This window comes from Halichoerus grypus, chromosome 3 (genome assembly GCF_964656455.1).
Source record: "Halichoerus grypus chromosome 3, mHalGry1.hap1.1, whole genome shotgun sequence".
Lineage (NCBI taxonomy): Eukaryota > Metazoa > Chordata > Mammalia > Carnivora > Phocidae > Halichoerus > Halichoerus grypus.
Window position 1 is genome coordinate 81889497 of NC_135714.1, and position 24619 is coordinate 81914115.

Sequence of the window (24619 nt, forward strand, 5' to 3'; positions counted from 1 at the left end):
TCGACAGTGTCTCTTTCTCCTTGTGTGAAATACAGGCATTATTGTCCCTCCTGCATCTCTCACCTCTCCTCCTTCCCTTATCCCGTAACTTCTTTCAACTCTGCCATTATTTTGGATCTTTTAAGTTTGGGTTCAACCTTAAATTCTGTCTACTGAATAATTCCAAAATTGAGAGGCTATGAACATATCTTACATTATTATGATTAGGATAAAGTGTATTCACAGCAGAATCCAGGAGTGAGGTTTGCTTTACCTCAAAGGGTCTTTGTGCTATTTTGTGGAGGCTTCCTCCTTGTGGACTTAAAAGTCATACTTGGAGAGAGCAAGCAGTATGCTCTTCTCTTCCAACAGGCAGTTTATGTATCAGGTGATCATTAAGTACAAGATCCACTTAAGTCATTGGAGCTTGCACTTTCATGGGAATTTTTGCCTACGTGACACTTTGCAATGTCTTCTAGAGAATAGTGGAAACCTGCCTCCCAATGTCCATAATAGGAAAGTACAGATTATAATTGGTTATTATTGTTGTCCGTCACCTTGGGATAAAAGAAGCAGGCAGATTACTTCTAAGGACAGGTTCAGTGATCTGTAGACTTTGACCCTGAATTAATTAATTTTAAAAAAATCTAACCTTTTTAAAACAGAGTGGAGGGAGTTATCAAAAATCTCATGCCTTTGAAACAATTAAAGAGAGAGATGCAGGTGAGTGGAGTTTGAGAATCCAGTGGGGGTGATAGTTGATTATTAATTGAGTAGCAAATAAAGGGATTTTTTTGGAAATATTTAGACTAATGTTTGTATACTATGGGTGTGAATCTTTTATTGCTTTAGTAAAATACCTTATTCATTAATTGGGCTCAGCAAGGAGGGGAATCCTTCTTGATCTTTGGCCAAAACTACCCCCTAAAATAGACCAAGACACTAAGAGTAGGAAATATAATTCTGTGTCATTAAATTGTTTCTCTTGAAGGTTGCTATTCTAAACATCCAAATCGCATATATTCTTTTGGGAATAATCTTGACTGTGTGTTTTCCCTTCCCGCATTAAGAAAAAAAGTCAAAAAGCAAAATTTAAAAAAAAAGAAATCACTGGTTGCATCTTCCCTTAACTGTTTCTTCCCTATAACATACTATTTGGCTGAAATACTTTTAGAGTTTCCTCAATACCTATAGAAAAAGAGGCAAAACTTTTCCAGGGTACAGCTTCTATTTACGCTGCAACCTTGTATAACTACTTACTTGTCTGTATTAGCGGTTACATTTAATTTTTGTCGTTGATGTTTTGAGGTTATTGTTGTTCATGTTTGGTTTATAGGGTAGGTATTGTGTTAAACGATTTGCACGCATTCTTTTACTAAATCCTCTCAAAACCTTAATATCGCCATTTTAGAATTGAGAGACTAACCTGTGGAAGCTAGACTTGCGCTCACTCTAACTCAGAGCTCGTCGTTCATTCGGCCCCTGTGCGCCACACCCACCATACGCCGCTTGGAGAACAAAGCAGTGTCACGTAACACTAAGTGTTATGCTCCTGTCCTCACTTCACCTCGCCTGCCCGTAGTAGCTGCAGGTCAGGAAAAGCCCTCCCCTTCGAGCTTCAAATCTTGGCCAGACAATACATTCTTAGAGGGAATTATCACCTAGGATATCTTTTCATCACTCCTGTGCCTAAAATAATACTTTGGACTAGTAGGTGGTAAAAAAAACTTTATTGATGATAATAATGATTATTATCTATTAGCATTTGGTATTAATAGCAGAGTTCAATTTCTGTTCCCTTCCCACACACATTTCTTAAAGCTTCAACCTTTGAAATCTTCCCACACTTCTCTATCCAGACAGTTTGACTTCAGATCCATACTTCACACTCCGAACCTCCTCAGAGTGGGAAGCACAGCTATCAGAACTGTTCTTCTTTTGAAATAAAAATTCACACCAATTCTAGGGAGTGGGCCGGATCCCAATAACAGGATGGAGCTGAGACTGAGCACATTTTCTTGGATGCCAGAGTTTCATCTGATACTTTACTGAACCGTAAGTCTTAGGTAATAGAGGCATTAATTAAAAACCGCCTCTTGTAGCACACGAATGACAAACAATCATACAGCCCTCGGCAAGTAAGTGGGCTTTACTGCAAAGCCAGAGAAAACCTCATCTGGGCCTCCTCTAATCTATCAGATCATCCAAGCTCTTTGAGATAACTAAATGGCATTGCAACGGGAGCAGCAGGGTTGGGGCTGACAGTTTTTCTTTTAAGTGCTTTCATTTGCTTTAGTTTTAGTTCCAAGCAAAATACTCTAAATCCTGCACAGTGCTTACACTTAAAATTTAAATGCAGCATTATTATATGGCACTGCAACACTGGCAAAAGATAGCCCTCACTCTGCCAATATATTGCCAGCACACCAAAAAACCTCCTCCCTTATCAGAGCGTATGTGCGTGCTCTCTCTCTCTCTTTCTTTCTCTCTCTCTCTCTCTCCCACACACACACACACACCTGATCCTAGAGGAGGTTAATGAAGACCTGACCCTAAATTTCTGTGTACAAGTAAGGTTTTGTACCTTAAAGCATTGCAAACATTATCTTGTTTAAGTGTGCTTGAATTGACATGGTCCAGACCTACATTTGGTCAACAAAATAAACGTGTTCCAGAAATCAAACAAATCTGTATTTAAAAAAAAAAAAAAAAATCTCAAATTACTCGTCCTTTTTGCCGTTTTCCTCATTATCAAAACACATCCCTGAAACCAGTGATAGTCAAAATATCTCATCATAGATGTGGCATGGGGCACTGACTTATAAGAACAGATGGCCTCACTTTTACCAGACATTATCCTATCGGGAGCTGGATCCTAGAGAGATCTGAGGTCCCAGGGGTGGGACCAGAGCTGCTGTGGGGGCTCTTGGGGGGGAGAGTAAGCTTAGGATAGCAGCTATTTATCAATGATACTGAAACATTTCAATATTTTAACAGCTTATCAGATAAATGTTAACATTGCTAAAAGCTCATTTATATTAATAGGTAATCCTAGAATCATGACACTTAGAGAAGGTTCTAATCTAGTGGTAGACTAGAAGGGTTTAGAAATTCTCACAGGTGTTGGAAAGGGATCTCGGTCTTGCCAATTAACTTTGAATATAAATATGAGTAGTTCTAACCCTGGGTGTCACTAGAAAAATCAAGGAGGGAAAAAGTTATATCTTGTGTCCCCGTGCATCATAATCTCATTTAATTATCTCAGTAGCCCTGTAGGACTATATTAGTTCACTAGGACTACCATAATAGAGTACCACAGATTGAGTGGCTTCAATGAGAGAAATATACTTCTTCACAATTCTGCAGGGAAGAAATGCAAAATTAAGGTGTCAACAGGGCTGATTTCATTCTGATACTTCTTTCCTTGGCTTATAAAAGGCTATCTTCTCCCTGTGTCTTCACACGGTTTTCCCTGTATGTGTGTGGTCCCCTAATTCCCTCTTCTTAAGGACACCAGTCATATTGGACTAGGGTCCTTCTTAATGACATCATCACTGTGTCACTTTCAAGACCCTATCCCTAAACACAGGCACAATCTGAGGTTGTTGGGTTAGGACTTCAACGTATAAATTTGGGGGAGCACAATTCAGTGCATAGCAGAAATGTAATAATATAGCCCCCCCTTGTAGAACCATATTTATATAGTCAGTACATTACTTACCTCAACTCGGCTCGTCAGGGGGTAGCTGGGACCTGGCGTCTGCTCCTGTCGCCTGTACCCGCTAACCTGCAGCTGTGACGCACAAGTGCTTCTCTCTCTATGTTGGCCAGACTGGTGTCCATATCAACAATGCCTGCTGGGAGCTCCATTGCCTGGAACATGGCATTCTGCCCGATGGCCACATGCCAAGTGACAAGACCATTGGGGGAGGAGATGACTCCTTCAACACCTGCTTCAGTGAGATGGGTCCTGGCAGGCACGTGCCCAGGACAGTGTTTGTGGACCTGGACCCCACGGTCATGGATGAAGTTCGCACTGGAACCTACCGCCAGCTATTCCACCCTGAGCAGCTCATCACAGGCAAGGAAGATGCTGCCAACAATTATGTCCAAGGACATGACACCATTGGCAAGATTGATCACATCTTGGACTAAATTCAGAAACTGGCCAACCAGTTCACAGGTATTCAGGGCATCTTGGTTTCCCACAGCTTTGGAGAGTGAACTGGTTCTGGGTTCACCTCCCTGCTGATGGAACTCTCTATTGATTATGGCAAGAAGTCCAAGCTGGAGTTCTCCATTTACCCAGGTGCCCCCCACCCTGCCCCGCCCAGGTCTCTACAGCTGTAGCTGAGCCCTGTGACTCCTCGCCACCAGCCACATCATCCTAGAGCACTCTGATGGTGACTTCATGGTGGACAAAAGGCCGTCTATGACATCTGTTGTAGAAACCTTGATATTGAGTGCCCAAACTACACTAATCTGCTACATTAGCCAGACTGTGTCTTCCATCAGTGCTTTCCTCAGATTCGCTGGAGCCCTGAATTTGATCTGACAGAATCCCAGACCCACCTGGTATCCTATCCCCACATCCATTTCCCTCTGGCCACCTATGCCCTTGTCATCTCTGCTGAGAAAGCCTACCATCAACAGTTCTCTCCAGCAGAGATCACCAATATGTGCTTTGGGCCAGACAACCAGATGGTGAAATGTGGCCAGGGTAAATACATGGCTTGCTGCCTGTTGTACCGTGGCTATGTGGTTCCTGAAGATGTTAATGCTGCCATTGCCACCATTAAGACCAAGCATCCCTTTATGGACTGGTACCCCACTGACTTCAAAGTTGGCATTAACTACCAGCCTCCCACTGTAGTACCTGGTGGAGACCTGACCAAACTACAATGAGCTGTGTGCATGCCGAGCAGTACCACAGCCATTGCTGAGTCCTGGGCTCACCTGGACCACAAATTTGACCTGATGTATGTATGCCAAGTGTGCTTTCACTGGTACGTGGGTGAGAGCATGGAGGAAGCAGAGTTTTCTTTTTTCTTTTTTCTTTTTTAGAAGGGGGAGGAGCAGAGGGAGAAGGAGAGAGAGAAGGTTAAATAGGCTCCCCGATGAGCGTAGAGCCTGATGTGGGGCTTGATCTCATGACCCTAAGATCATGACCTGAGCTGAAATCAAAAGTTGGCTGTTTAACCGACTGAGCCACCCAGATGCCCTGGAAGGTGAGTTTTCTGAGGACTGTGAGGACAAAGCTGCCCTGCAGAAGGGTTATGAGGAGGTTGGTGTGGATTCTGTTGAGGAATATGGTGAAGAAGAGAGAGAGGAACACTAATAACCATTCCTTTCAGCCCTGGATCATGTTAGACTCAAAACTTTAGCTTCAACAGTAGCTGACAGGCATTAAAGCTTTCTGGTTAGATTGTCTTCACTTTTAACTGTGATCATGTCTTATTTTTCCATGTGTACTTGTAGAATTTTTCCAACATGTCTCAAAGTAAAGGTTTAAGAAAGAAAAAAAAATATTAAAAAGTTTATAAAATCTTTTTAGAAGTCACTTTCATTAAGGCATATTTTATACCTAAAATAATTCCTATTTTAAGTGTACAGCTTGAGTTTGGGCAAATAAGTATACCTTCTAACCCACGCCATGATCAAACTACAGAAACTTCTATCATCTCAAAAATATTGCCTGTGCTTATTCCCTGGCACACCACTCCCCTTTATCCCTGGCTCAAGACAGACACTGGCCTGATTTCCTTTCTAGTGTTTCATAGAAATGGAGTCATAAAGTATGCACACCACTATCCCTGGCTTCTTTTTTACCACATGATGCATAATGTTTTTGAGATTCATCCGTTTTTTGGGTGTATCAGCAGTCTGTTCCATTTGACTGCTGCATGGTAATCCATTGTATGACTCTACCACAATTTGTTTATTGTGTATAGTTTTGGCTATTATGAAAAGAGCTAAAATGAGCCTTTGGTTATAGGTCTTTGTATAGCCAGGACATGTGTTTTCATTTCTCTTGGGTAAATACATAAAAGTGGAATAGTGTGTCATATGAGAAGTATGCATTTAACTTTTGAAACTTTTTTTTTCAAGAAGAATCTGCTACATTGTTTTCCAAATGGTGTATTATTTTACATTCCCACTAGCAGTATATGAGAGTTCTAGTTCCTCCATATTCCCTCCAACACCTGGTATTATTGGCCTTAATAATTTTAGCCTTTCCTGTGGATATGTAGTGGTATCTCATTGTAATTTTAAATTTGCATTTTCTTGATGACTAAATGATATTGAGTTTCTTTCCATGTGCTTATTGGAAAATCGTATATCTTCTTTTGTGAATTGTCTTTTTAAATATTTTTCCTGCTTTTAGTGGATGGACTTATTTTTAAGTTTTTTGAGTTCCTTACGCATTCTAGATATAAGCCATTTATCAGACGTGTAATTCCAATATTTTCTTCTATTCTTTAGCTTGCATTTTCAGTTTATTAGTGCTTATTTCAAGAGCAGAATTTTTAGTTTTGATAAAGTTCAACTTATTTTGCTTTCAATTTTGCCCTTTGGTGTCCTATTTAGGGAACCTTTACTGACTCTATAGAAAGCAAAAGTTATAGATGTGGATTTAGTGTTTAAATTTATGACACATTTAAGTTGGTATGTGTGTAGTATGACGTAAGTGTTGACCTTTTTATGCACATGAGTAAACTATTGTTCCAGAACCATTCCTTTCTCCATTGAATTATTATGGCACCCTTGTCAAAAATCATTTGATATATATGCGTGTGTGTATAGGGAAATATCACATATTTACTTATTTCTGCAATATCTATTTTGTTCTATTAATTAAATTCTATCCTTAGGTCAGTACAAACTGTTTTGATTACCGTAGCTTTATAGTAAGTCTTCCAATCCAGGAGTATAAGTAGCCCAAGCTTATTCTTAAAAAAAAAAAAAAAAAAGATTTAGTAATTCTAAATTCATTTTATTTTCATATGAACTTTTGAATTACCATCAATTTCTATAAAAACTGAAAACTGGATTTAGAATGGAATTTTGATAAATTCATCGATCAATTTAAATAGAAATGACATCTTAATATTGGGTAGTTTAATCTATGATCTGGTGTTCTTTAATTTCTCTCAGAAGTTTAACAGTTTTAAATGTATAAGGAGTGCACATATTTTGTAAAATTTATCCCTAAGAACTTTATATTTGTTGTAAATGGTATATCTTTTCAACTTTCTTTTTTTTTTGTTACTAAATAAATCAGTTGATTCTGTTAATTAATCTTACATTCCATAAGCATCACAAATCTGTTTATTAATCCTAGGAGTTTTTTTGTGGGTTTCATAGGATTTATGCAGATTCTGTCATCTTTCTTTCCAGTCTATATATGTTTTTATTTCTAGCATTATTACATTGGCTAGGACCTAACCCCCACCCCTCTCCAGCCCAGAACAATGTTGAATAAAAGTGATAAGAGAGAATATGTTTAGTTCTTAATTTTAGAGAAAAGCATTTATTTTCACCACTTATATGAGCTAGCTGTAGGTTTTCATAAATGTGCTTTATCAGATTGAGGAAGTTCTCTTTTAATCCTAATTTGATGAGATATTTTATGATAAGTGAATATTGAATTTTATCAAATGCTTTTTCTGTATCTATTGAGGTAAGCATATGGATTTTTTTCCTTTATTCTGCTAGTATGTTGAATTACAATGACTGATTTTCAAATGTCAGATAACCTTGGATTCCCAGGATAAATTTCACTTAATATTTTTTATATTGCTGAATTCTAGTTGCTAATATTTAGTTAATAGTTTGGGTTATTTTTGGTATTTATGTTCATGAGGGCTATTGACCCATAGGGTTTTGTTTTTTTTTTTCTTTATTGTAATGTCTTTGGCTGGTTTTGTTATCAGGATAATATTAGCCTGTTGGAATTAGCTGTGAAGTATCCATCCTTTTTATCATTTATGAATCCCTCTTTATCAAGTGATTTTTCTCATGATTATAGTTCACAGTTTACTTCTTTGGGGGCATCTATATCATTTTATTTTTTAAATTTTATTAATTTAATTTATTTATTTATATTATGTTCAGTTAGCCAGTGTATAGTACATCATTAGTTTTTGATGTAGTGTTCAGTGATTCATTAGTTACATATAACACCTAGTGCTCATCTCAACACTTGCCTTCCTTAATACCCATCACCCTGTTACCCCCTCCCCCTCACCCCTCTGAAACCCTCAGTTTTTTTCCCGGGGTCCATAGTCTCTCATGGTTCATCTCCCTCTCTGATTTCTCCTCCTTCAGATTTCCCTCCCTTTCCCTATGGTCCTCTGTGCTATTGTTTATGTTCCACATATGAGTGAAACCATATGAAAATTGTCTTTCTCTGCTTGACTGACTTCACTCAGCATAATCCCCTCCAGTTCCATCCATGTCGATGCAAATGGTGGGTATTCATCCTTTCTGATGGCTGAATAATATTCCATTTTATATATGTACCACATCTTCTTTATCCGTTCATCTGTTGAAGGGTATCTTGGCACCTTCCACAGTTTGGCTATGGTGGATATTGCCGCTATGAACATTGGGGTGCATGTGCCCCTTCTTTTCACTACATCTGTATCTTTGGGGTAAATACCTAGTAGTGCAATTGCTGGGTCATAGGGGAGCTCTATTTTTAACATCTTGAGGAAATTTCATACTGTTTTCCAGAGTGGCTGTACCAGCCTGCATTCCCACCAACAGTGTAAGAGGGTTCCCCTTTCTCCATATCCTCACCAACATTTGTTGTTTCCTGTTTTGTTAATTTTTGCCATTCTAATTGGTGTAAGGTGGTATCTTATTGTGGTTTTGATTTGTATTTCCCTGATGGCTAGTGATGTTGAGCATCCTTTCATGTGTCTGTTGGTCATTTGTATGTCTTCTTTGGAGAAGTGTCTGTTCATGTCTTCTGCCCATTTTTTGACCAGGTTACTTGTTTTTTGACTGTTGACTTTGGGAAGGTCTTTATATATCTTGGATATCAGCCCTTTATCTGTAATGTCATTTGCAAATATCTTCTCCCATTCTGTGGGCATCTATATCATTTTAGATTGGATAATGACTATTTGGAACTTTATGTTGTTGATGTGTTGCTTTGCTGTATTTTGTTGTCTTTATCAAAGATTGTCAGACCTTGTCCTGGGAGGTCTTTAAATATGTTGGGTTTTTTCATTCTTCTAGGGTTTGTTTTTAGGCTGTTCTAGGGTTTATCTAGAGTCACCTTTACTCTAGGGGTATTTTAGCATGACTACTAAAGTGTGACTCTTGTGGGATCATCAATCAAGGTGATCAATGAGGATTTTCCAATATAGCTTGTCAGACCCTGAATGTCTTTCTGCCCTGTATGATGTCTAGGAATTTTCAGCTACAGCTCTTTTTTGCCTGGTTTCATGAAGTTTTACCCTAAGCGTATGCACAGTTTAATATCCCATTATCAACAGATAAAAAGTTACCTATATGCAGATTTTTGGAGGTCTTTATGTAGCTCCTTCCTGTCTGGTACTCTGCTCCATGAATTCCAGCTATCGTAGTCCCCTTGCTCCAATCTATGTCTCCTCAACCCAGTGTGATTCTCAGGTTCTACTTAACGGTCCTCCTCTATGCAGCTGGTCTGAAATGTGTCAAAGTCAGGCCTTCATAGGGCTCACAATTTTGTTTCTCTCTTCTAATGGATCATGGTCCAGTTCTGCCTTTTGTTCATTGTCTGAAACAGTAGTTTAGTTTTTTAATTGTTTATAGGGGGATGATAAATCTGGTCCCCGTTTTTAACTATGGCCAGGAGTATAATGCTTTCACCCCTTTTTTTAGATAAATAAACTTAGATTAGAAAGACTTAAGTAGTATAGTGATGAGGAACAAGGATTTGGGATTTAGGTTGGAATCTAAATTTTTGCTGTTAACTAGTTGTACAACCTGGGTAAGTTATGTAACTTTCTGTCTTGGCTTCCTATCTTTAAAATGGATATGCTTATGTTTATGCTTATGATGATAACAACAATAAGAAAAAAGTAATATAATATTAGAAATTATTTCTTACCATTATTGTGACAATTAACTGAGATGATGAATGTGAAGTGTTTAACATAATGCCTGGCATGTAGTGAATGTTGGATATGGTGTTAGGCAACTAATGATATTGTCCATGATCACTTCAGTAGAATTCTGACTTCAAGTTCAGGAATGTAACATTGGTAGGCATGATAGATGTTTTTCCATTATTTATCAAAACTGTTTTTCTTTTAAAAAGTACCCAGACAGGAAAATATATTCAGGTCCACCCACCAGACAAATCGCCTTGAAGCAAGGACAAAGTATACTCATTTAATGAAACATGAGAAATCTAGTTTGTGTTGGTGGGGAAATTTTTAAGGAAAGATCTGTGGATAATCCATCATAAATTCTTAGCTCAGGATAACTATTATTTAATTAACCACAATGATGGATATCTTGAATATAGGTAATAATTAACAGTTTCATAGTTTTGAGACTAGGTGTCATCCAAAGCATAACTTTTAAAGGACATATCCAGTTTTCTTTTTAAAACCCCACAAAATCTTGAATAATCATGAGTAGGGCTCAACAGAGAAAAATCAGGGAAAGCTAGCACGTTCATTGTTGAAGGTTCATCCATGTCCTAAGTTGATCCTCATGATGGCAGGTAGACAAGAAATAAGACACAGATTTGTCAGATGTGTAATGGAATATTTCAGCTCAGCAAGGGGAATTTAGAAGTCTTTCTCTGCTGGCTAATCACAGCCACTGTGTCGGCCAACAACATCTGCTTATTCTCAGATGACAACAGTGCCAGTTAATTAGCTCTTGTTTATGTTTTGACTATTGATAGACTTAAATTATATTCATATTGTCATGCAGAATAAATACATAAAAAGGTTTAGCTTTGGTCTAAATACAGCCTTTCTATTGTTGCAGTGACATTTGAACTGTATATATATATACAGAATAAAAAGATTATAATAAGTCAGGCATAAAAAATAGATCATCTAAATCAGATAATTAAAAAAAATCTGATTAATGATAATTTTGGATTGAAAACAAAATACCCTACTTCAACAGAAGTTTTAAGTTGATTTATAAAAATGCAGACATTATCTACGAAAGAGATTGGTGCTACAAAATGCCACTAATATCTCCGCCAAGTCTTCAATCCTCTTTTCACTTTGACTGTTTTAAAGATTTAATGCTATATTTGTTAGTATAAAGCATATTCTTTATGGAAAATTCTTGAACTAGAACGAATTTCATTCTTTTATGACCATTAAAAAGCTTTCCCTCTTCTGATCCTTGTAAACTCTCTTCGAATAATACTTATGAAAAGTCACGTAAATGGTTTTTCTACAAGCCAGAATAACATATCACTTGCAGTAATTTAAACTGCAGAAAAGTTTGTTTCTTTGCAATACATTCTGTGTAACAAGGCTTCTGTTGAGGAGCTCAGTACAGCATTCTAGGGGTATTGGAATATTTTCCTTCTGGAGACAAATGCTCCATGGTTGGCCTCCTCCAGCCTTTGCTATTCCCATTTAAAGACTTGTAGGTTGGAGTTGATCATAGGCAAAGCATCTTTCAAGGGAAGTGTATGTATTGGATATCATTGCTTTTTTCTCTACCTTCTTGCTTGCTTTTTTTCTGTCCCCATATCCCCCATCTCTCTTCTCAAAAAAACACAGAGACACCATTCAGTAATATAGACATGCTTGCTTGGGTGTCCTTGATTAGAAATAGTCCAGATATCAAGAAGCTAAAACCAAGATGATTATTTATATAATTCTTAAAGCTCGAAGTTTTGAAATACACTGCAAAAAATGACATTTTAAAAAAGCAGTTTTAAATACGTCATTCCGTCTCTACTACACTGCACTCACGTCACTAAGATAATTCAGCATTGAAAGCAGCTTAGGTAATCATGAAGTTGAAGAGCTGTCTGCCACTGCGGCTTTAGTTCCAAGGCTTTCCATAGAACTTCAACCAACATGACATTTTGATCCATTGTACCCAAGAAGTGCTCAAGGTTGATCAGTCAGCTTTCAACAGAAGAATTTGCTCCTGAGGGAATGGCAGCTATAATCGTATGGTATTTTTAGGAAAGTGATACACTGAGAAATAATATCACAATTATGTATTTATGAAGTGTTGGTTTCTACAAACTGGAGATTTGATGATGATTGCTAGAACAAATCATTGCATTTCTAGAAAAAAAATTAAAAATGCACAGACACTGTCAACCAAATGGATTATGAAAAATCTCAATCCTGTTATCATCTTAATGAATGCAGTAGAGAGTGTCATAAATGCCCTTACATCCTTGTCACATAGTGTGAGAATTACAAATAGAAAGACCAGAGAAATGGTAAACTGACTTCCTTTTCATGGAGTCTGATTTGTGAATCCTTTGTTCCTTTCTCACTTATTACAGATGCCTTTCATTAGTGAGCTCTCATATTCAGATAATCAGCCCCCAAATATTCATAATTATGGGAAGACAATACCACTGCCATTTTCACAGTCACATTATGATATTTTTAGTGAGTGGAATATAGTAATTATTTATTAAAAGTAACACATGAAAATATGAATAAAATATCTTTATGTACAAAGACGTATGGCATGGTTTCTACCTAATATTTAATAATACACTTGCAAATTGTCCCTGCATTAACATAGTACAAAACAATAAATACAAACATCAGGTCATATAAGAACACCAAGAAAATAGGGAAGTCTCCATGGATAGGAACTGTCGGCTCTGGAAACTTTAAACTCAAGGGAAGATCATGTCGTCATGAACCCACCTGCCTGGGCTGTCAGGTTAACTGCTCACAAATGTCCTTCCTAAAACTCGATCTCCTAAGGATGTTCCTAAAAAATGTAGTAATGTGCTTTTTCACGTCTCAAATGACAGGAGAGGCCCAGGCTTCTTTTAGATTCTAAGAAATTATTGCATGTCATCTGAACATCACTTTATTGGGACAGGCGACTGGCACAGACTGGAGAGCAGGACTGGAAGTCGGGACTGAGTCCACAAATCGAGTCTCCCTTCCTATCCCTGGAGCATAGAAGCTGAAGATTAAGCCTGTAGGGGGGGAAAAAAAGTTCAGATTCCAAGAAAGTGAAGAAGTAGAGATGCTGGAGGGGCCATTTCTTGTTCAGAAATGTTAGGAACTTGCTGAATTTTTCCCACCCAGTAGAATCACTTGACCATTTCACAAGCACTTCAAACTCAACATGTCCCAAAGGAAAACACACTATAGTGGCCCCACCCCCACCCCCATTCGTGGTTTTGTTTCTCCTGATTTCAGCTACTTGCAGTCAACCTTGGACTGGAAGCAGATGATCCCCCTTCTGACCTATTGATCAGAAGGTCAATAGTAGCCCGAGGCTATGTCACGACACCTACCTCAGTCACCTTCATCTCATCAAGCAGGCATTTTATCACCTCACATCATCATAAGAAGGGTGAGGACAGTACAATAAGATATTTGGAGAGGGAGAAAAACCACATTCACATAACTTTTATTACAATTTATTTTCATAACTGTTTTATTTTGGTATTAGTTATCGTTGTTAATCTCTTACTGTGCCTTATTTGTAAATTAAACCTTATCATAGGTATGTATGTACAGGAAAAATCATAGTATGTACAGGGTTTAGTACTATCCATGGTTTCAGGCATCCACTGTGGGTCTTGGAACATGTGTACTGCCTGCCAAACCTGTTCCTTCTCACCGCACAATTCTAATCTTTGCTGTAACCTCCATGGTCCACCGAGGCGCTCATGCTGGAAATGTGGACATATCTATACTCCTAATCTTCCTCATTCCCCAATGCCCACATTCAATCAATCGTGACCTCTGGAGAAGTTTACGTTCCAGACATTTCTCTATTCCATTCTGCCTCTTCATCACCATCCCTACTGTACCTGCAGAACTGGTGAAGCACGTGTGCTTTACTTAGGGAATATCGCAACAGTTTTTTTAACTTCTCTGCTTCCAGTCTTACTCCTCTTGAATTAATCTTTATTAAACACTCAGTGATGTGTCTTCAGCACAAATCTCATCATATTCCTCTTCTGATTAAAGTCCTTAACTCTACCCTATCATTAATGGGACACAGTTCAAAGTCTGTTGTTTGGGGTGATAATGTGAATAATGAAGACATTTATTGGCAACTTTTATGCTTTGCTGCTGTGTGCTTATCAGGGGGAAGCATGAACAGACAAATCTCTACTTCTCCTTCACAAGAAGGAGAGAAGGAGAGCCAGGATTTTGTTTTATGACTTTGGGGTTTTCTTCTTTGCAGTGCAGAAACAACTTTCTCTGTTGACCCCACAAGGAGCAGGAGATGGAGGCTTCTGTGCCTAAGTGGAAAAGGGGAAGTGGCCTGACCTGACAGGGGTTAGATGTTGTCCTGCCGTTTATGGTAGGACTGGCGGTTCCCAAGAGTCTGGGTGGGGTGGGCCTGGTCCCAGGGGTGGAGACCTGAACCCTGCTCTTCTATGGAATGGTTGGTGGAGGCAGGGACTTTGGTAGGGATGGTTAGTCACACTTCTGCTTTGCGTGGGGTAAAGCTGGACCCTGGCTGCCATGGTGGGGAGTGGTTTAGAGATCAGGGAGTGGCCACAGGATCCGTGTGAAGTTTAGTCTATGGAAAGGATCATAGAACAGAGTGTTTCTGATGTCCTCCCAGAGTATCTGCAACTGACAAATGGTCCAGTTTATGCTAGGGCATGGTGTAACTCTAGAAGGAGCACAATGATCATGCAGAACAGACCCTCTCTCAAATTTGGAACTGATTTCCTGGATATTTTACATCAAAGTTTGCAGGACCGGGTGTCTCCCAAAATGAGTAAATGTCTGCATGACATTAATGAAGGAGGAAAGAATCTCATTTTATTCTACTTAGACAAAGTATTTTATTCTCGTTTTCTGCAGTCCTTGATGATTTACCTTGGAAAACAAGACCTCCCATGATCTTGTGCCCTCTACTGCTTCAGCCCCATTTTCTAGCTTTTCTGACATTGAACTGTATCCTCTAGGCCAGTGCATCTCAAACTATGAATGGTGAGGACTAGATTTTTTAAAAATTTCTAATCAGCTGCAAAATGATATTTAAAAAAATACAATAACATGAATAGAATGTTGCAACAATATCAGATTGCTATGATTTTTAAAGGCTTGTATTCAGTTTCTATACTTAATCTCACCGTAGCACAGTATTAACAGTTCACTGACCGAGCAGCAGATGTGCATAGCACAGCCCTAGGCCAACCAATTGTTTCTGATTTCTTTCATATACATGCAGTTTCTTATCCTATAAGTCTCAGCTCAAATGCCATCTTTTCGAAGCAATTAGCCATTAAATTCAAGGTACCGTGTCTAACTTTATATACCACTATTTTATTATTTACCATATTAAAGTAAAATTATCTTCCTTATGTGTATTTCTCTTCACTTCTATAAGCCCCCTGTGGACAGCAACATGTCATGTCCCTGTTTATACTTGGTCTCATACTTGGCAAAGAGCAGGATCTCTGTCACTTTTTGTTCAACTGACCCAGACTCTTTTGTAGGTGAGTTCCCAGGTGAAGTCAAGAGTTTGTAGCACAGACCATCTAGGTAAACACCTGGATTTATGTGAGTAGGCTAATGCTCATGATTAATACTATATTGATTATTTTTTTCAAGGATCAGCAAGTAATATGGGAACAAAGTGACATTTTCATCAGAGTATACTCCACATTGATAATCTTTTTTCAAGAGATGGAATTTGCTTCATTAATGATTTTTTTTCATTAGTTGGAAGTTTCAATTTGAATGTACCAATATCAGTATTTGCTTCCTTTCCAATGTTATAATCTCTCTAAACTTAGTGTATTGTCTTCAATAATGATAATGCATGACTTTATGGTTACTGAATGTTTCACAACCTTAAAATTTTATAAATTTATGATGTTTGTAAAGAATAAATGATCATTTTTATAATAAAGTATCATAATAGATTCTTTAACACTGACAACACTTTATAAGCAAAGAAGCAAAATGGTCTTAAAAGAAAAGATCTTCCTGTCGTAAGTTTTACAGATGTGGGGCCCAGGGCAAAGCATTATTAAGAATTTAGTTTAGGGCCATAACAAGGATAAGAAAATAGATCTCTTCCATGTTGTTTTCTTTTTTTAGCCCCTGCCATTTTTTCTTAAAATGTAAGAAAAATAATTGAAAGACATGTTAAACTCTTCTGGAAGTTCACAAAAATGCTTTTAAGTTATCATGGCACCATTGAGAAATGACAGAAGTTGAGTGAATTGTATCTGGGAGAAAACTGAAAATGGGTAACGTTCCATACTTCTGAGGGTCTGTGGGATGAGATTTTCATATAAGCCACTGGTCTATCCAGACTATTGGTTCTTGATCTGAAACTCCCTTTGCTTTTTTTTTTTTTAAGATTTTATTTAATTATTTCAGAGAGAGAGAGAAAGGAAGAGAGAGAGAGAGAAAGCACAAGCAGGGTGGAGCAAAAGAGGGAGGAGCAGGCTCCCCGCAGAGCAGGGAGGCCGATGCAGGACTCGATGCGGGACTTGAGCCCAGGACCCTGGGATCATGACCTGAGCCGAAGGCAGATGCTTAACCGACTGAGCCACCCAAGCGCCCCCTCCCTTTGCTTCCTAAACTGTCAGGAGGCTTGGAACAGAATGGAGAGAGAGCCTGCTGGTGAGGGAGCAAGCAGGTTACAGTAGCTCTCTCCTTTCCTATAGCACAGAATTGGTTGTGGACCAATCAAATGCTTTCTGTTCAGTTTTAAAATTGTCCCCTCCCCCATTTAACATATACCTTGGACATGTTTGCATGTAATTAAAAATTGTCTTGAGAATTACTTTTGCTAAGTTATATAATGTCAGTGATAGGATGAAGCATAATTTACTTGAAATGTCCATACCATTAGACATGTAAATTGTTTCTAAATGTTCGCTACTATTTGTATATTAACGTTTAATCACACTTCAAATAATGTCCTTATGAAAGTTTCCTAAAAGTGAAGTTACTAGGTGACAAATGTGAATATTTTAAGTCCTTTGGTGAAAATACTACCAAACTGTTCTTCAGAAAGATTAATCTAATTTATACTTTAAAATGCAGCATATGATATTATTTGCTTCACCAGTATGACTTTTAAAAATTAGGAAAAAAAAGTTTAAGCAAATTGAAGTTATAATTTTTTTGGTCTTAATTCACATTTTTTTATTATTATAGTAACTCTTCTGTAATTTTATATTACCATTTCCATTTCCTCCTCTATGAATTGCCTGTTCCTGGCCTTTGTTCATTTTTCTGCTTCCTAATATGTATAAATGTCTTTGGTATATTTAAGATATTAGTTAAGTGGTCTCATATTTATGCCAAACATTTTCTCAATTTGTTTTTTGTTTCATAATTTTCTTTATGATAATTTTTTTTTATATTTGGACATTTTAAGTCATGACATAATAGAGTTCCTATCTTTTCCATTGGATTTCCTTACATTGTTTACATTTTAAAAAATTTTTAATCAGTTACTTAATAAAACATACATATTTTTCTTTTACTCTTTCTTTCTCTTTTTTTGTACTTAGTTCTCTATATATCTTTTCCCATATAGACATTATTAGCTAATGTCCCCACCTCCACACTCATTATGGACCAATTTGCTCATTTATTGGCATCAATAAAAAAAAATGCACTTTGCCTGCTCCACACTTTTGCATAGAAAGTCTGTCTTTTGTGACAGCAAATCAATTCCTTTAGCTATGTTATCCTTACCACTCCTTGTCATAAGAGAATTAATCCCAGAAGAAAATAACAGCACATTTGTATGATAAATGAGCACAAATATATATAGAAATGCATATCACTAATATATTTCTAATCTTTGATTCTGGTGGCCTTCAAAACTTAACATGAATTATTTTTACGTTAATAGCTATTTTGAAGGTGGTACCAGCTAATAGTTGGGACCAAAGTGAATTATACAGGGAAAGTTTAAGCTAAAATAATCCTTTTCTTATTCTTAAAAATTATGATCCCTAAATGGAGCAATGCATCTGCAGTGAAAAGATAACATTTTTTGAAACCCTTATCAATCTTTCTCTTGTTGGTATAAAAGTCTCAGAGATTTTAGAATCTGTTCGAATTGATGCATCAGTATCAATCATGTCCACATAACTTTTAATTTTTTTCTCTAATTATTATCTTATTTCTTATATGTGATTTCATGTTTCCACTAGGCAAAGCTTTGCAGAGGGCAAAGATCATAGATTATAAGTATTTTGGAAGTCTTGTCTGCCTGCCAAATCACATTAAATATAATGCTCTGCACAAAATAGAGGATCTATATATGAAGCACCGAGCATTAAACTATTCTGGAATTGGATTTTGAGATGAAAATTTTTAACGCTGTGAACTTCCGTATTAGTGTTTGTGGTTGCATACAGATCCAGACTTCTCAACTTCTATTCCCAAATCTTCTAGTTCTGATGACTATATTCCTATTTATTCTGAATCTCTGAGTTGATATCTGATTTCTCATTAATAACCTAGAAAGTCTACTCATTGGTTACTACATTCAAAGTATAATGATTGCCAAGAGAAATATACTGAAAATACACTGAAAAAAAGTATCTTGTTATGTAATTCCAAAATTACACAGAAGACCAACAAAAGCTACTTATTTGTGCAAATTAAAAGACATGAAATTAAAGGCTAGGCATATTTTTTAAAGTACAAAAAATGGAAAGGAATGGGAAGTGGACAGTAATTATCTCTGTATAGTTTTTCTTTCTGACTGAAAAGAAGACTTTGTCTTCCTCCAAATTGGATGATTAGTCACTAAGAGTTAAGCATTTTGATAATTTAGAAAGCACCTTTTTACTAACCACAAGGTTGCCAAGAAACCATAGTGGGTATGCAAGAAAGCTTTCCATGTCCTAGGTAGGTTTGGACCACTTGTCTCAACGAACTTCTTAAATTTCTCAACTTCTCAAACTTTGCATCTAAAAGTGTCCATAGCAAAAGGATAGGCAGACTCTCAGATTCCTCTCATTCTAATCCACCCTAAAGGCTAGAAAGGGATAGGATTGTGATCCTGGTGCTCACGTCTGGATGCCCCTGCTCTGTCTCCATCTCCTGCTACTGGCCAGAGAAGCATGGCAGGCATCGTTTACTCAACAAGCACTCTCTACGCATCTGTAACAGCACTGTATTAGAGGTTGGGTAGTAGGCATAGGGAGTGGACGAAACAATAATGTTCCTCCCTCTGGACACTACTCAGAGTGCCTACCAGTGTGGACAGGTCAATTCTGGGCACATACATATTGATTTGGTTTTTTGCTTTTTTTTACTCTTAGTTGCCAAAGGGTAAATTCTTCTGCAAGTTCTAAAAAGCATCAAACACTAATTGTGAGGGCACTTAATCAATGCTTCTTGTGAAAACTAAATTAAAATCAGAAGACCTTACCCAATTCTAGGAAAGCAAAAGACAATCCCATGCTAAACCGAGAGGGTTAATTCCACAACGCAAGAACCTGGCTTGAGCTGTTTTACTGAAATAAAAAAATATATCTGCATTGCACTGACTCCTGGTCAAAGCGGAAGACGTGCAGAATAACAGTGTTGCTCATAACCATAGTTTTGGGAGATTTCAATTATTTATTGATTCACAATTGCTGTAATGAGATTGTTCATTTGCATCTGTTCTCATAGAGACATTGGCCGGCTCTGTCCTTCAACTAGTTATACGGCAACATTATGCCCCTGTGACCTGCTGGGCGTAAGAAACCCCGGCTGAGACTACCTTTTTGGATCACCTTGTTTGAGGTGCTTTGTGTACACATCCACGGTTCCCGCATCCACAGAGAAAGTATATCCTGGTATAGTCTTTACAGAGGGAGGACAGATGGACCTCCTGCCCGCCTCCTCGGAACCCCTTGCCCTGAACCTGCCTTTGGCTGTGATGCCTATCCTTACTTCAGTGCAGCTGCTGTATCATATCTTTTTCCTGCAATGAACTGAAAATTTGCAAGCATTGTCATTCTGGGTCCTCCGTTAGCAATAGAACCAACCCTGTCTAACTGCCACTGTTAGTGTGTATATACTGACTGCGGTAAAGGCAAACTGCATTTATATGAAAACATTACCAACAGGCAGAGTAAACTGTGTCATTTCTGAGGTAGGCAAGGCAACTGGAAGAATCTTCTACAGCCCCCAATATACGCATTTCTCTGGCAAGTCTTCTTAGAGTTTGTTAGACAAATGGACAATGGTTTCCCTGACACAAACCATTAACTTCCCAGCTTATAAAAGTCTTTTGAAATAATCTAAGCTGCAGCCCTCTAACAAAGCAGGTACTAATGAGCATCTCAGTGAATGAAATTAAAAAAAAAAACAACTTACATATTTATTGCCCAGGTGTGGGGAGGATTCATCAAGCTGTCAGTTCTTGGATTTTCCTTGTGCAGAGTGCTCACCTACAAACAGAAGATATATTTTGATCTATAAGCTCGGAGGGTGAATAAGGGTGAAAATAAAGTTTCTTGGCTTGTTTTTTATTTTCCCAGGGAAGTCCAATTTCCCTGCAAGAATGTCATGAGAGCCACAACTTGTCTCTTGGTATTGCCTGGAAATTGTTCAGCAAGGTTTATGAGCTTTTTTCCACCATCATCTGTTTTCACCCTAAAGGAGCAATGCTGACTAACTCCCTGGGAGTGGGGTGTGTGTGTGTGTGTGTGTGTGTGTGTGTGTGTGTGTGTGAGTTAACAAGAGAGGCACCCTAGGGAATGAGGTATAGATTTTTGCTTTTTCCCAGAACCTAAGCAAAACTATGTTATATGTTTAAACTGCCATTTTATCAGGAAGCCATTCTAAGGTCCTCTGTTTAAATAATTGAGTGAGAGCTTTGTGAAAATGAATTTAGAGGCCAAGATGAAGCTTTTGGTGATATACAGAGCAGCAAAAGGGGTATTACTCAAAATAACATGTTATTCCATCAGCCAATATAAATATTGCCCTAGGCTGATGGGAAGCTGAAGATCCCAAGTGTTTTTATAAGCCCCTGAATCCATGATCAACACATTTCACACTACGTGTGTCTTTCAGATAGATTCAAATATCAACATCAGTCATACTATCCTAAAGCAGTATGGGGCAAAGTTTCTGGCTTTGAGAATAAATGTCACTGTTTTGCTCCAGCTTTTATCTGTCATTTAGAAACCTGTTTCTGGGAACTCTGTTGATGTCACCTGTCACCAGCACTATCATAGTGATAATAAATAGTGCCAGAGACCAATGAGGAGAACAAACCTGGGACGCCCTTAAGAACCCCTTAGTGCTGTGCTCTGAGAGATGCCGGGCATAGAGTGACAGTCCTCCCAGCCGCCTTCCAGAACAACTTTTTGCTCACTATCATTATTTTGCAGAAAGCACAGCACTTCCTGGAATCCACGGCTATGAAGTACAGGAATAAGAAGTGAAAAAAATAGACACTTATTGAACCCCTACTGTTTGTCAGAGTCCTCTAAAGCAAATCATATGAAAATCATTCTGATTCTTAATATCTCCTTCCAAGTGCTGTCTAATTGGGAATAGAAAATATGAGAAAGATTCAATCACAATATGAATCCAATAAGTTATAATAATGATGTCTATATTAAAAGCAAATGAAACTCATACCTAGAAAAAAAACAACTGGAAAGAAATACACCAATGCCAATAGTGATGGCATTGTGTTGGATTTCATGAGTAATTTTTAATTCTTTTTTATTCTCTAGTTTTCCCTATTCTTTATTATGCATAATGTGGTCTAATATTAAAATGGCGGTATAAGTTATGAAGAGATATTACAAGACAGTGATACATGTTGATTTGCCAAATGAAAAAATAAGTTCAGAAAAGGGAAAGACCATGTACACCGAAGACAGTCAGGGAAGCTTTGGTGGAAATGTAGGGAATGGCCAAACACTGAAGGGCTAAGACAGAAGCTGATCTGTGTATGACTTTCTAAATCTTTTGATCTTTTTGCTCATCTTCACACTTCACATTTCTTTTGTTATTTGTAAAAATAAATAAGCAAAAAAAGTGACTGTACATTTAATAATTACCATAACATACTAATTAGTATTAGCATACTAATAATATACTAATAATGTATAATTACCATAATGGTGAAGCGGTGGAGGGGAAGGAGAGACAAAAGGGACCAAGGCACCATCTCCTCCTTCAAAAGAGCTTGAGTTCAGCAAGGAAGACAGGGGTCAGAGATGAATGGTGTCTGGAGAATATGAGTTAGTAAGTGGTTCACAGACTGAACAAGGGAAAAGGCCTTTGTAGACATGCTAAAGTGTTTGAACTTCATCTTAGGTAATACAAACTTACCAGTTTTCTAAACAGAGGAATATTATAATGAATTCGGATCAGCTTTTTCTTCTTCCAAATGGTTCAAAATCAAGTAGTGCTTTAAAACTAAATTCAAAGATACTATGCTTTGTTTCTTCTGTGAAGTTATGCATTCTTTAATTAATTTAAGCGATTTTTCTTCATAATTCTTATAGTCTTTGATATTAAAAATAAGACAACATATATTCACTTTCTGAGATGTGCATTAAGTGGGAATCATGTTTAAAATGCATCATTGTCACATACATGTTTTGCAGTCAATCATGGTAATGTTTAACTGAGCAAGATTTCTTACTAAAGTTGAATGGGATCTTGTATGTTCTCATAAAGGACTCCTTGACCTACCATGTTTGGTGTTTATTTGTTTCTGAAAGCAGATTCCTATTGTACTCTAGCAACCTTTTTCCTTCACATTAAAGAAAACTCCTAATTTAAATAATCAAATTTTAAACATTTATGGGTTACATTTTCAGCAGAAGAACCCGCTTGAGAGAGAACATACTTGAAGAAAGCAAGGAATGTGCATGGATAAATACCATGGCCTAGTCAGAGGAAACTTTGGAGTAAGGACCTATCTTATTAGGAGAAAATGATCAGAACAATAACCATGGCTCTTGGAGGCTTCTGGAAACCCAGACACTTTAGCATCCACTGGCATTTCCCCTAAAGGTGGGTTGCTGCAGAGCTCTGTTTCCTTGGAAACATGATTTATTGACCTCCAAAATGGCACAATTTATTCTGAGATACAATACCAGAGCTTATAAATTAAAGTACTGACCAATCCAATGAGTTCTTATGGCCACTGAATCTCAAATTTCATTTTGTTACCACTTAGGCACATTAACACTGCATTTCTTAGGCCATAAGCAAATAACATAAAATGTAACAATCATCAATTCTGAGTGGTGGGTAGTCAGGTATTTGTTCTATCAGATTCTTTTCTGTATTTCTAAAAATTGTTATATAGGAGATAGTGGAAAATTGAGCTAAGCCTGTGTTTTTATATCAAACTTACTCATTTCAGATTTTATTCTTGTTATATTTTAGGGAAAATGTCATGGTTGTGCAAAAGATGTTTAGGTAAAATAACTATAACAATGTAACTTCTGTTGAGTGTAGTGAGCATAGTTTTATTTTAAAAAGCATATTTGAATACATTTAAAAGGAAGTGAGAGAGATTTGTTGATGAGTGTTTCAGGAAACAGACTTTAGTAAAAATTGTAGTATAAACAACATTTGGAGATCATTATGTTTTAGCTTATTAATTCTAGACTATTGAAACTACTCTGAATGAGCAATTGCAGTTTTGCCCTATCACCAAATATCTTCCATAGTAATCAGCTAGGTTGACCATTGAGAGATTATCTCATTAAAAGAGGTATGATTCCTAAGTTGAGGTTGGCAGAAATAAAAAGACCAGGGAATAGATTTTATTATTTTCATGATGGTATTTCCTCCTTAGCCCTGTGACCTGAAAATGTACTTATGATGAAAAGGAATCTTAGAGAATTAAGGGTCTTCTTAACTATCCCCCATAGTCTACTTCACTTGTTAGCACAGTGACTATGGGAGTGGAAGAAACCAGTTTATGTAGAATTTTCCCTGGGCCTTAAAGAAGACTCAGATATTAAATGTGCAACCAGGAAACAAGGTTCTCTGGAAATTTTCTACCCCCAAGTGTCAAATCGGGTGTCAGTTGTCATTTCCCTGGTAGAAATGGGGAGTAGGGCAGGTGGTCCTAATCCCAGCTCTCTCCTCACAAGGATAACCAGGGGCTCCTACACGGACCCAGGGGCTCCCATAGCTCAGAGAGCCTGGGGGTTGCAGAGTGTTTTGTTAAATCCTCACCAGAGTAAGGAGAACGCATGAAATTATTGTGATGCTGACTCGCAAGCCACAGGCAGATTCTGAGAACTTTTCTTGGCAAATCGTGTGGTCACATTCAGGATCCTTACTTAAGACTAGTTCACATGTAAGCTGCTCCTCCCTGAGCCGGTAAAATAGGCTTGGCAATTTAGTCAAGACTGGTGAATAGTCGGGGGAAACCTGTAAGTGGTTTACAATTATCCTATGAATGAATTTTACTCCTTTGCCCATTCAGATAGTTACCTCCAAGAGAACTGTGTGGGAATAAAGGG

General features: G+C 37.6%; 1 protein-coding gene and 1 pseudogene across 1 annotated transcript in view; one reads left to right on the top strand and one right to left on the bottom strand.

The window, feature by feature from the left end:
• The first annotated feature begins 696 nt into the window (after positions 1–696).
• Positions 697–5134, top strand: LOC118538004 (tubulin alpha-1B chain pseudogene; annotated as a pseudogene).
• A 7498-nt stretch (positions 5135–12632) lies between these two features.
• Positions 12633–24619, bottom strand: part of EMCN (endomucin) — a 94485-nt gene continuing 82498 nt past the window's right edge. Inside the window, exons 11-12 of the mRNA XM_036095817.2 lie at positions 20484–20557; positions 12633–13135 (exon numbers count right to left, since the gene is read on the bottom strand). Of these exons, the coding sequence (XP_035951710.1) occupies positions 20523–20557 (35 nt within the window). The 3' untranslated portion in view covers positions 12633–13135; positions 20484–20522. The remainder of the gene's footprint in view (positions 13136–20483; positions 20558–24619) is intronic.